The sequence below is a fragment of the Raphanus sativus genome, chromosome 5 (genome assembly GCF_000801105.2).
Source record: "Raphanus sativus cultivar WK10039 chromosome 5, ASM80110v3, whole genome shotgun sequence".
Taxonomy (NCBI): Eukaryota; Viridiplantae; Streptophyta; class Magnoliopsida; order Brassicales; family Brassicaceae; genus Raphanus; species Raphanus sativus.
Genome location: NC_079515.1, coordinates 31,933,425 through 31,946,623, shown reverse-complemented (window position 1 = coordinate 31,946,623; position 13,199 = coordinate 31,933,425). Strand labels below are relative to the sequence as shown.

The following is a 13,199-nucleotide window of genomic DNA, read 5'->3' as shown; positions in this document are numbered from 1 at the left end:
ATGTTCTTACGAAAATTAAGAAAGTTTCAATTAATAACATATTCTAAAAATATTCTAATTTTCTTAAACGTATTTTAGTCGATTTGCCTTCTCAAAGTATAAAAAAATGTTTTCCATTTTATTAAACTTTTTAGAAAACACTTTTTTTCCTTTTTACTAAAATTTTTAATAAAAATAATCTTTTAAATTTTAACATTTTTAAAATATTTGTAAAAAATAAAAATAAAACTTTGTAAAACAATTTAATAAAAATTAAACTTTGTAAAGCCTTTTTAATAAAACTAAACATTATAAAAATACAACTTTGTAAAAAGTTTTTAATAAAAATACTAAATAAACTTTATAAAAAACGTCTTACAAAGTTTTATTTTTTTTAAGTTTAAAGAGTTTGTAAACTTTTTAGGTTTATTAAATTTTTAATAAAAATAAAACTTTTAAATTTTAAGTTTTTAAAACGTTTTTTTCTTTATTAAAAAATTTAATTAAACTTTTAAATTGTGTTTAATCTGTTTAATTTGATCAATCAAGAGTTAGTCTTGGAATTATGAAAAAATATATTAAAGGAACAACTCAAAAATGATACTCCCTCCCTTTCGAATTAGATGTCGTTTTAGAACAAAATTTTTGTTTCAAAATAAATGTCGTTTTATGATTTCAATGCAAAATTTATTGACTTTTTATTCTAAGTTATTTTTCTATTGGTTGAAATTTGGTTAGGTGTATTGGTAGTGATGTTTTTATCTAGTAAATATACAAAATTATATATTTTATTAATATGTATGTCGAAATCTAGAACGACAAGTAAAATGAAAAAGACGGAATATTATACTAAATTGACAGCTGTTTTTTTGTTCTGTTTTGGCAAATTTACCGTGTTATAATAGTTGTAGAGAATATAGTTTATGATCCTTCCATCTTTTTTTAGGGTAAGCGATAAGATTCCGTGACCGGTATAGATCCTAATTAATCAAAGCACTCCATCAAGGAATTTGCCTATAAATATGCACATGACATACCCCTTTCTTCTCATTCCATATCAAAGCTTAAAACACTCTATACGACAACCACCCCCATAAAGAAAAAAACAACCGCCACTTTCAAAATGGTTTTCAAATTGGTTTCGAGTCTTTCGACATTTGAAGGTTCGCTTTACTATTACGTCCATGCATAAATACATGTTTGATTCACTTATTTCTATATGTGTGTGCTGATATCTACATATATTCAATCTATATAGGCACTATTAAAGGACAGCTAATGGTTCGCAGAAACACACACTTCGTGATGGTTGATGGAATATCTAAACTGATGACTCGCAAAGGCAATCATTTTTGGTCATCGGATTTCCATATTGCTGGTCTCCAGTGGTGAGTCATACATACGATCTGGTTCCCTGAACACGTATATATTTATAGTAAAAATCTATAATCAAGAATATTACAACTATAATATTTTATTAGTCTACAAGGTTTTTAATTTATAAAATACTCAAAAATAATATTAAGATAATTTTATAACTATTAATTGGTTGAAAGATCTGTTTTAACACAACTACTAGCAATTCAAACATGAAAATAAAGGAACCCTTGGTAGAATTCATTTTCTTATTGTTTATTATAAAATATTATAAAAGAAAGTTTAACCAGTGATAAAAATATGCACTACACAATTGATTGAAACTATAAGAATGTACTTATTTTTCATTATCATTCAAAAGTATAGATTTAATTTAAAACTTTATTGTAAATATTTAGTATCAGAAATAGAAAGAATATGCATTATCTCTTAATTTAGGATATTAATCTAGCTATATATTTGTCTAAGATTTTTACAATTTTATATTAAATAAGTTAAAAATATATATTTATTTATTGAGTATTACTTTGTAAAGTTTCTACCGCATATAATATTGTGTGTTATTTGTTGCTTGAAATTGACAATATAGGAGGTTGATTATTAGTTGGAAAAAAGCCCAAAATGACAATTTATATCTTCATCTCCGGATCATCGATGAAAAGTGTACCGGTCCTAATTGGAGTGTCAAGTGCGAATGCATATTCGGCTTAGTCGATGAGAGAGGAAATCGTCACGTACTGGAATGTATGTTTTGCATGTCCATATATGACAATTTTCTCAAGTGCTAATTTATTGGTTTGATGATTTTAATACCGAGATATATGCTGTACTATTAGCGTTTCCGGCACGTTTCAAGGAAGTCACGAAAAGCTACAAAAAGTCAATACCATGGGGGCTGTTGAACTGTTTTCTTGTGAACGACAAAGCGGTCTTCATGAGCGAAATCATCAATGTGGAAGCAAGCTTTCCTGTTACCCCTATCGCTCGAAACATGGGGACAGCGGAATGCATTAAACTATTTGAGGTGCCCGAGAACAAATCTAGATTCACCTGGCATATCACTCGGTTTTCCTCCTTCACTGGTAAACGTCATTCCTCGTACGAGTTCACGGTTGGACCACGGAGATGGTATGAAAATGATATACTCTTTCTCTTTCGGTTTATAATATGTTTTGGTTGTTGTTTATACACGAATTATACATTTTCATAAACTACAACTATGAAAATTTAGCTTATACATATGTTCTCCATTTTAACCAGGAGAATACTGATGTACCCAGAAGGAAAGGCAGGAAATTTTTCGTTGTATTTGTCTGCTTCCGATTACGTGACTGGTAGTCCAAAGAGACCAACTTTTGCCAACTATAAACTGCGAGTGTTGGACCAAGTCAACCGCAATCACCATGAATCTGGTACATATACTGAATTTCCTTTTACCTTTCTAGGCTTTCCATTATATTCAGTAAAACATTTGTAAACTCAGAATGTCAAGGCTTAAAAGTTCATTGATTTATAAAATATTAATTAATAAATACATATATATTCATCATGTTTAATTTTTTTTTTCAAACAACATTATATTAGTGAATTTAATTAAGTCTACTAGTAAAAGTTACATATAATTTCAAAATTATGAATACTTGTCTCACATTTATAACTACATCATATCTGACGACAATGCTATGAAATGATGCACTATGGCAATAATTCTTAATGTTGATGAAGAAGTTGACAATAATAATGTGATTTATTTTACAGCGGTTACGCAGAATAAATAACGAATACCTGTACGTCTAAAACCCTTCACAAATTTGGGAATATACCGAAAGACAAACAACATCAAGAGTACTTTATGCAAAAAGTAAAAAAAAAAAAAGTTTTGTCAGCAAGTAAAAAAATTAGAAATGAGTATGAACAAGACTTCAACTTCACTAGAAAGGTTTTTGAAAACATCACTAGAGTATTATTTTTAAATTTTTTATTTTTACTTTGCTAATTTTCAAATCTACACTCGTGTGATAAAGGGCACCAAGGTTGGTTTTCCTACGATACATCAGAAACTTCGGGCAAAGGCACGAGCAAGTTTATGCCGATGGAAGAACTCCATGATTCTTCAAATGGATATCTGGTGAGAGATCAGATATATATTGGTGTTGAGTTCTTACTTGTCTCAATTACCGAGGATCTCTGAGACGCATGCATTACTGGATTCGATCAAGACCCACAAGAATAAATACCCCTTGATGCACTACTTATCTATCTATCTATCATTCCACATTTCATATCGATGTGTGTTTAAATATCCTGCAAGTTTATTAAAATAAAGTGACGGGTCAAATCGGTTGATTGTATTGTATGTCACGATGACATTCAACCGAATCTAATCTATTAAAATTGAAGTACAACTAGAAATTAACCCTGAATTTTTCTTAATATTTACCAATCATGCCATTGGCCATAAAACACTGACGTTTTGACTAATAATTATACGTGTATTTGGCAGACGATTGTTAAATCTATTTTAACTAAACCATTCTCCACTTTTGTCACAACAAACTTTAAATTACAAATGTCATTCCCTATCATTGTTTCATGACCGAAAGGAAACCTGTGTTTGGAAATCAATTCTAAATAACAAATTCACACAAACGTTATTGATAAAATATTGCTGATATCGACATATCAGCTATATAATATGTCTATATAACATAGTTTTGGTTGTTGTATATTTTGTGTATAACATTGAAACTAAACCAGTTAATTTGTCTTATACAAAACTTATGATTCTTTAATAAATTCATGCATATCAAACACGATTCTGTGATAGAGTTATGACTATTTTTAGTTACATCTATATTATTAAAGTTGAAGTACACAATTAGATTGTTTTGAAAACAAGGATAACAGAATAAATGAGATATGTTTGGAAATATGGATAGTAGAGACGTGTACTTCCTTTTATTTACATATTTAGTCATTGTATTTTCAATAAATTAATAACAAATGATAATTGTTTAGAAACATCAATAACATTTTTAATACTTCTTTTTATTTAAACATTTAGCTATTATTTTTACAATAAATTAAATAACATTCTTTCTATATTTCTTTTTATTTACAATTCTGTCACTATATTTACAATTCTTTTTATTTACAATTCTTTATGGTGAAAATAAAAACACAAACTGAAATATAAATAGTATATTATATAAAATAATTTATAAAAACAGTATTATTACCTTATTTAATTTAGTCAAGTATAAAAATTTCAAGAGTTCAATTTTCAAAAAAAAATATCATAAAATTAATAATAATTCATAGAAAACTAATGCAAAAAATTAAAATTTTGAAACATGCATAAAAGTATGTCAAGAAGAAAAAAGAAGTAATGACTTATGTTATTAATAAAAATTGGAAATCCATTATATCAGTTTTAAAATATACAAAATGGACTAATCTAATTACCTAAAAACATTGTTTTGTCTAAAATAATCATAAGATAAAATTTAAATTTTATATACATATTTCAAATCAAAATAATAATTTAAAGTTTATTTATATCAAAAATTGATTTAAAATATGCATATATTCAAATTTTTTTTTTACTAAAATGTTTTCCAATAACCATTATTAAAAATGTTTTCAATATATATAAGGAAAATACAAGAAAACTATTAATTTCATATACCAACTTAAATTATGGTTTTTAAATTTCACATTAAACTTTAAGAATATAATATATATGATTATTTATAAGATGGTACATATAAAATACTATTAATTATATGATTATTTATTTGATGGACCAATACAATTAATTATATGATGACATATATATTATACATAATAGTGACTAGGGTTGGGTGTTCATGTAGCAATTCTGGTTTGTTTCGGATCTATTTGGATTTCGGGTTTCGGGGGTCAAAGATTTCAGCCCCATTCATATATTTCTAAATTTCAGTTCGAGTTATGACTAGGGCTGGCGTGTTCAGGTATCCATTCGGGTTTGTTTCGGATCTGTTTGGGTTTTGAGTTTCTGGGGTCAAAGATTTCAGCCTCATTCAGATATTTCTAAAGTTCAGTTCGAATTATATTCAGATCTTTGCGGGTTAAGTTCGGATTCGGATAACCCATTTACATTATTTTTTAAAATTCATTATATGTTGAATTTCTTAAAATCTATAAATAAAATAAGATATTGTATATAAATATGGATAACATATGTCAGAATATCTAAACTTAACATATAAATTGGTTTGGTTTAAATTTTGGATCAAAAATCAATAACTATTTTAAATATTTTTGGTGTTTTGAGTGTACTTCCACTATGTTAGATATTTATATTTGACTAATTTATATATTTTCAAGTATTTAAACCAACCTAAAAGTATCATATATATATTTTGGATGTTTTTATATACATTAAAACTAAAAGTAATTAATATATATAAGTATATAAATCTTTTTTTGGATACATTTTGATATCCAAAATACTTCGGTTCGAATTGGTTATGGTTTCGGTTGTCGAAATATCAAAATTTTGAATAGTTTGGATATTTAATCAATTTTGGTTCGGATTTGGTATTATTCTTTCGGATCGTGATCGGTTCGGTTCTTCAGATTTGATTTTTTTATCCAGTTTTGATATTGACATGAAAAATAAATAGCAATATAATTTTTAAATATACACCCGCACGGGCGTGCGGGTCAAAATCTAGTGTGTGTTTAAATATCCTGCACTACTTACCTTCCTTGTTTGTAATAACAACAATAATGTATGACTGTATGTGTGTTGGGCCTTGTTTTTTTCATGGTTGCTGCTGTGTACATGCATGTTTGTACCTTCCTTGTTTGTAATAACAACAATAATGTATGACTGTATGTGTGTTGGGCCTTGTTTTTTTCATGGTTGCTGCGACTAGCGGTAGTGTCAACAAAATAACACTACGCTGTAGACAAATTGAATGGTTTTGAAGGTGAAATCAGTCTCTAGCAGAATGCGGAGGCACAAAAACGAGAGGCGGCTGTCACTGATATTTTCATCCTCAGATTTAGTTACGGCCTCAGCGACTGAATAGGTAAATTGGTGTCGTCTGGAGCAGTATACAAATGGGTTAAACCGTTGATCATAGATTTTGAAAAATCTATTCTCGGATCGATCAAAGAGTTTTCGAAAATATATTTTTCGAGATCAAATTCCTGAGAGATGAATTGAATCAAATCCCACAAAATAATAAGAGAGAGTTCTTGTTTATTAATTATCAAAGACTGATTATTATCAAAGCTATAGCTCTGTCTATATAGTAACTCCAAAGCCACAAACCAGCATGAAAACAAATACTAACTAAAAAAGAAAAAAATTAAAGATTATCTTAACTAAAAAACATAGAAAACTAAATAAATAAAAATGATAAAGATCTATAGGTCTCATACTAGGAAAGTTGGTGCAAAGTGTGCTGACATGGATGTTGATTATCCATGGAGATCGAGTTTACTACTCGTACGAGAAGAAGAGACATAAGATGCAAATCAATTTTTTTGTGAACAACCATATATGTGTTAAATCAGGGAGGTCTAAGATCTTGAAGTAATCCACAATTGTGTGCTAGTTCTCCGAAAAGCTGAGTGTTAATCCAAGACTTACATAAGAGGAGATGGTTCATGGGATCAAGAGGGAATGCAATCTGGACGTGACTGACCAGTGTGAAAAAAGCGAAGTCAAAAGTTCTTAAAGAAAAAAAGGGATGAAAATAATAGGATAGTTCATATCGCTTGGGCACTAATTGAAGTAGAGAATAACACTATCTAGGACTGGTATACATTTTGTCATGGTTTGTTTTTTTTTTTTGTTCATTTTGTTTCAATAGGTAATGTTAAATATCAATCAAGTTGTTGTCAAAATTTCATTACTAGAAAACACAGACTAAGTTAACAGAATAAAACTACATAGATTTGCTTAATAGTGATATATATTTGTTAGTTTTCTGGTTGAAGGTATCTTTTTGGATTTTTGAATAGTGATTTTTAAATTAATAATGCATGCATTAATTAATATTATTAAGATGATTATATCCATGAGTGAAACATATTATATGTATTAATTTTTTTTTTGTTTTTTTTTTCGTTAGAAGTATATTTCTGGTGTTTCGAATAGACTGTAGGTTTTGAATATATATTTTTAGTTTCTTTTTCTCGGGTTTTCATGTTAAGTGAAGTTCAAAGCTGTTTTTCCATATAAACTAAACTAAAATCGCCTTTAGATTTTAATTTAACAAAATATTGTTTTTCTTTACAGAATTTTCATATCAAACCAAGTTACAAACATAATCAGATCGTAGAAAAAAATAGAAATAAAAAAGCTTAAAAAAGAAAATTCGCGAAATTGATTGAAAAACAGAATTCATATATTGGGTAAAGAGATCATACTATTTCTGAGGCAACTCTAACCTATTTCACTCGATTATACTGTGTTTTTATTATATTTATCAAATATTTTTATAAAATACACGTTATTGGTTATAGACTACATCTTGTTCAACACTATTGACACTACACCCAACCATTTTATTGGTATTCTTAAAGTGTGGTCCAATAATTATGTATGTAAAATAAGTCCTAACATATTAGTTTTACATTTATTTATTTTTCTTTATATTAGTAGAAGAAAATAAGTCTCGATAAAATATTTGGATATGAAGAACCAAACAGAACTTGATTTGAAAATAATATTAAACACAAATTAAAACATATAACGTATTTTAATATCCGGATCACCAGATCCGAATCTAATCCAAACTAAAATATTTTGGATACCGAAAATATCTAAAACACAATTATATACTTAAATATATTAATTCTTTTAAATTTTATATCTATTAGATATTAATTAATATGAAAATATCTAAAATAATAAAATATGTTAAAAATACTGAAAATATATTATTTTCTCAATTTAAATATTTAAATTAAACTATTTTATGTAAATTTAAGTGTTTAGTTTTATATTATTTAAATTTTTATATTTTATATTTTATATTATTATTTTTTGGATTTTGAGGATTAAGTATATTTGTACTTTTTATAAAAAATTACATAATCGAAAAAGTACCCAAACGCGAACCTGAACTGGACATGCAATGCTTCGAACCAAATCCAAACCACATTCAAACCAAAAGTTGTAAATATTTGAATTATATTTAAATTTCTAACTCTAAAAATCAAAAACCGAATATATCAAATAAATCCGAACAGATATTTGAATGCTCATCTCTTGTAAAAAATATATGACATATCTCTTATTACAATTTAAAATAAATAATCTAATCAATTATTTCACTCAGCCGGCGCTGATTACTAACTAGTTATGAATATTAAACAATTCTAAAATTGAAACCTAAACCAAGTAGAACCGATACGGAAATCTAAATTCTTCAACCAAAAAAAAAATCCGGATCCGATTGGTTTTTACCCAAAGCCTCCGGCCGGACCGGTTCAAGTGGATACGTTCGCTCAAACTGAAGTCATCATTTGATTGGTCGTTGAGAGCCAACAATACGTCACTCTCTTCAATTCTCCATACTCTCTCTCTCATTTCTAATTCGACCAAAAAAAAGAAGAAAAAAAATTATATATCCCTTTCCTCAAGAAATCTACCAAACCGACTTTAAGAGCTTCCGTTGATCTCTTCCTCTGGATCGATTTCGCGGACGATCTAAAAATGGGTGGAGAAGGAGGAGACTCGAGTAAGCCGCAGGCTGCTGCTGGCGAAGGAGGAGATGTGGTGGCCGTGAACGTCAGGTGCTCGAATGGATCCAAATTCAGCGTGAGCACGAGTCTCGATTCCACGGTGGAGGCTTTCAAAGAGCTGGTGGCTCAGAAGAGCGAAGTGCCAGCGAATCAGCAGCGTCTGATTTACAAGGGTCGGATCCTCAAGGACGACCAGTCTCTCCTCAGCTATGGTTTGGTTTTTCTCATCTTCTTCTTGATGATTTGTAATTGATTGAGATCGCTTAAAGTTTCAATCTTGGGATGACCCAATTTAGATTTTGATGGATGTTTAGCTGCTAAGATACAATGTTCCATTTATGTTCTGTCTGAAAATGAATGTCCTCATGAGCCTTACTGTTTTGTATTGTGCTGTGGATTTAATTTATTGAAATCGCTTAAAGTTTCTATCTTGGAATGACCCAGTTAGATTTTGAGGTAGATTCAATGTCCCACTTTTGTTCTGTCTGATTGGAGAGTGAAATGATTTGTCTCATGAGCGTTTACTGTTTCTAATCTCTTGTGAACTGTGCCTTAGGTTTGCAGGCTGATCACACCGTTCATATGGTTCGAGGCTCTGCGCCTTCTTCATCACCTCCTCCTGCTCCTACTCCGGCTACAACCCAAACCACTGCACCTGGTGTTACTCGAGGGGTTGGTTCAAACGACAGCTCGATTCCCGGGCTTGGATTTAATCCTCTGGGTGGTGGTGGGAATCCCATGTCTGGGCTATTCGGAGCTGGTCTTCCGGATCTTGAGCAGGCACAGCAACAGCTAGCTCAGAACCCTAACATGATTAGAGATATGATGAACACGCCAGCCATTCAGAGTCTAATGAACAACCCTGAGTTCATGAGGAGTATGATCATGAGCAACCCTCAGATGCGTGAGCTTGTTGATCGAAACCCTGAGCTTGGTCACGTCCTCAATGACCCCAGCATCCTTCGGCAGACCTTGGAAGCGGCGAGGAACCCTGAGCTGATGCGTGAGATGATGAGGAATACTGATAGGGCCATGAGTAATATTGAGTCTATGCCTGAGGGGTTTAACCATCTTAGGCGTATGTATGAGAATGTCCAGGAACCGCTCATGAATGCCACTACAATGCCTGGGAACGCTGGAAGCGATACGGCTTCTAATCCTTTTGCTGCTCTCCTTGGAAACCAGGGTGTTACTACCGATGCTGCTTCTAATAATTCCACGACACCGAATGCTGCTGAAACGGGGACTGGAAATGGTATTCCGAACGCAAATCCACTTCCCAATCCTTGGGGTGCTACAGCTGGTAAGAACTTCATTATCATCCTCCTCATTGCAATAATATTTCATCACAGTAAGTGGCTTGTTTATAAGAAATGGAAGTTTATGTTTACCACACTGGTTAAGGTGCAAATTTGTGTATAATATATTGTTAGTTCATGTAGTTCTCACAGTTTGTTGTTATGAGTATTATGTGTATGAAGAAGTTACTTGGCTGCTTGTTTCTAATTTAGGTTCTACACCTAATGCAATAAATATTATTGAACATATTGTGGGGGGCTTACTTACAGGCCAGACGAATGCCCCTGGAAATACAAATTCTGGTGGGGATGCGAGAAGCCCTGGACTTGGTGGACTTGGTGGTCTTGGAGGTCTTGGTGGACTTGGTGGGCTTGGTGGACTCGGTATGCTTGGAGGGGATTCACCTCTTGGTGCCACTCCAGATGCTTCTCAGTTGAGCCAGATATTGCAAAATCCAGCCATGTCCCAGATGATGCAAAGCGTCCTTTCCAATCCACAATACATGAACCAGGTAAGAACTAGATTAAAAATGAACTTAAGACATTGCTGCTGTTGTGAACCATGTATTTTTAATGGTGTCCCTTTATTTCAGCTTATGAATCTCAACCCACAACTGCGAACCATGCTAGATTCCAATCCTCAGTTGAGGGAAATGATGCAGAACCCAGATTTCCTTCGCCAGTTTAGCTCCCCAGAGATGATGCAGGTTAGTTGTGTCAACCTATATTCTCTATATCTCTATGCAATTATCAAATGATGAAGTTTCTTCAGCCTAATGTTATTGATTGTTTTTTTTTGGTCTTTAGCAAATGATGACTCTACAGCAATCACTGTTCTCTCAGAATAGGAATACGACCACCCAGTAAGTGTCAAACCCTTAGTTTGTTTGTTTTTGTTTCAAAATAGTTGAGCATTTACATGTATTTCTTTTATTTTGGGTTGTATTGTGTTTAGATACAATAGTGTGAAAAATCTTAAAAGCAAGCATGATATGGATAAAATCATGAGTGATGCAGCAACTCTTGTATGTTTTTACTAGGATGAGCATTTAGTAACCGTTAGCAAGGGCTGTAAAGCATTTCAATCGTTGAAATAAACTTGAATAGAAACATAAACATCGTTCTTTCTTTTTGGATCTGCCTTTCGACAGGAGCTGTTGATATCTCTTTATTTTTTTCATTTCCCATCAATCTGTATTTATGTTCCCAATACATCTTCTCTTTAGGGATCCGGGGCAAACTGGTGCTGCTGCAACAGGTACTCGTATAGATATTATTTCACTTAATATTATCATTTTTGTGCTTTGCTTCTATTTTATTGTGGTAGCTTATTGAGTAAACAATTACGTTGGCAATGTTTATTAGGGGCAGGCAATAACGCAGGGCTGGATTTATTGATGAGTATGTTTGGCAGTCTTGGTACTGGCGGCCTGAGTGGCACGAACCAACCCAATGGTTAGACTCACTAGAGTGATACCATTTTCTCTTTTTTGTTTTGGTTTTATTACGTATCTGTTGAGATGGTTCCACCAATTGAAGCATGTTTTCTTGTTTGATTCCAGTTCCTCCTGAAGAACGCTTCGCGACTCAGTTGCAACAGCTGCAAGAAATGGGATTCTATGACAGAGCAGAGAACATAAGGGCTTTGCTTGCAACCAATGGGAACGTTAACGCTGCTGTAGAACGACTCTTGGGGAGTATTGGCCAGTAGTATCAGCAGGTTCTTGAACTGATCGTCTCCGTCCCATGTCTGTGGCATTCTCTCAGTTATAGAATAAACAGCCTTTTGAAAATGTGTTTCGGTAATGAATGATGATATTCATGGAATTTTTATAAAACTATATTTATGATAGGATCGTGAAAGTTGTGGATAAGATATATTTTGAGTCATCGTCTTATCATCTTTCAGTTTTATTTGAGGTGTGTTACAGCATGTTTCGGAACTGCACATTGGGATAAATATCTCGTGGGTAATCAAAATAAAACAGAATCAAACAACAAAAAAAGTGTAGTGCTTGTGCTTCTTTTATCTACAGTTTTTAAAAGTATCAGTTGGTATTTTATCGACCAAAAAAATAAAAAAGAGAGAAAGAAAGGGGTACATCATACATCGTGCGATAAGGATGTGGTATCAACTAACAATATTTATACATGCAAGTCTTATAAAGGAAGTGGAGAGATTATTTAAAAAGTTCATTGGCCTTTGGTTTGGTAATGTCCTGGACGCGACTAACAGAGAATAATCGTACGACGGCTTCCCAAGATCATCGAGAGTCATTTTGTAACTTGTTTAAGCGTGACCATTTAGAGAATTTGTAATGGTCGAGTTACATAATTCATTAAACATTACATATCCACATTTACACATATGTAGCCATTAACATTTTTGATATGAAATTACTTAGAATGCTATGTGTTAGTGTCTGATTGGAGACTAGAGCATGTCTAGCACCTTTAGTTACTTATATCGTTGCTCAATTTACATGACTAAACGAACACTTCCATCATCTACAGGATGCCCTTTTCAGATGTATTACAATTTCAGGAAGATTTGATGATGATCTTTTCTAAGTTTAGTTTAATCCATCGTCCAATCTACCGAACCATAAATGGCAAAATCCAGGATGTTAAGTAACCTTTTGAATTAAAAGATTTATGAGAATGAAGAAACTAAATGGCAAAATCACGAATTATGCTGCGCTGCCATTGTGAAATTACATACCGATCACATGCAGCCTCCATTTTATGAAGAGCTTCAAGCATAGACTGAAAAATAACTCTTGAATTCGTGACACCTGC

The 13,199-nt window shown here is 31.7% G+C and overlaps 2 protein-coding genes across 3 annotated transcripts; both read left to right on the top strand.

Moving 5' to 3' along the window:
- Window positions 1-1,024: 1,024 nt before the first annotated feature.
- Window positions 1,025-3,789, top strand: LOC108857521 (uncharacterized). The gene is made up of 6 exons (XM_018631514.2): window positions 1,025-1,142; window positions 1,238-1,367; window positions 1,946-2,100; window positions 2,193-2,484; window positions 2,617-2,768; window positions 3,381-3,789. The coding sequence occupies exons 1-6, from the start codon at window positions 1,103-1,105 to the stop codon at window positions 3,545-3,547; spliced, it is 936 nt and encodes a 311-aa protein (XP_018487016.1). The 5' UTR covers window positions 1,025-1,102; the 3' UTR covers window positions 3,548-3,789.
- A 5,154-nt stretch (window positions 3,790-8,943) lies between these two features.
- Window positions 8,944-12,333, top strand: LOC108863081 (ubiquitin domain-containing protein DSK2b). Of its 2 annotated transcripts, none has more exons than XM_018637389.2 (8): window positions 8,944-9,314; window positions 9,659-10,405; window positions 10,671-10,912; window positions 10,994-11,107; window positions 11,208-11,263; window positions 11,627-11,658; window positions 11,772-11,855; window positions 11,963-12,333. In XM_018637389.2, exons 1-8 carry the CDS (start codon window positions 9,074-9,076, stop codon window positions 12,109-12,111), a joined length of 1,665 nt encoding a protein of 554 aa, XP_018492891.1. In that variant the 5' UTR covers window positions 8,944-9,073; the 3' UTR covers window positions 12,112-12,333. The 2 variants fall into 2 exon arrangements, with proteins under 2 accessions (XP_018492891.1, XP_018492890.1); XM_018637388.2 differs by having other exon boundaries at window positions 11,766-11,855.
- Window positions 12,334-13,199: the final 866 nt, after the last annotated feature.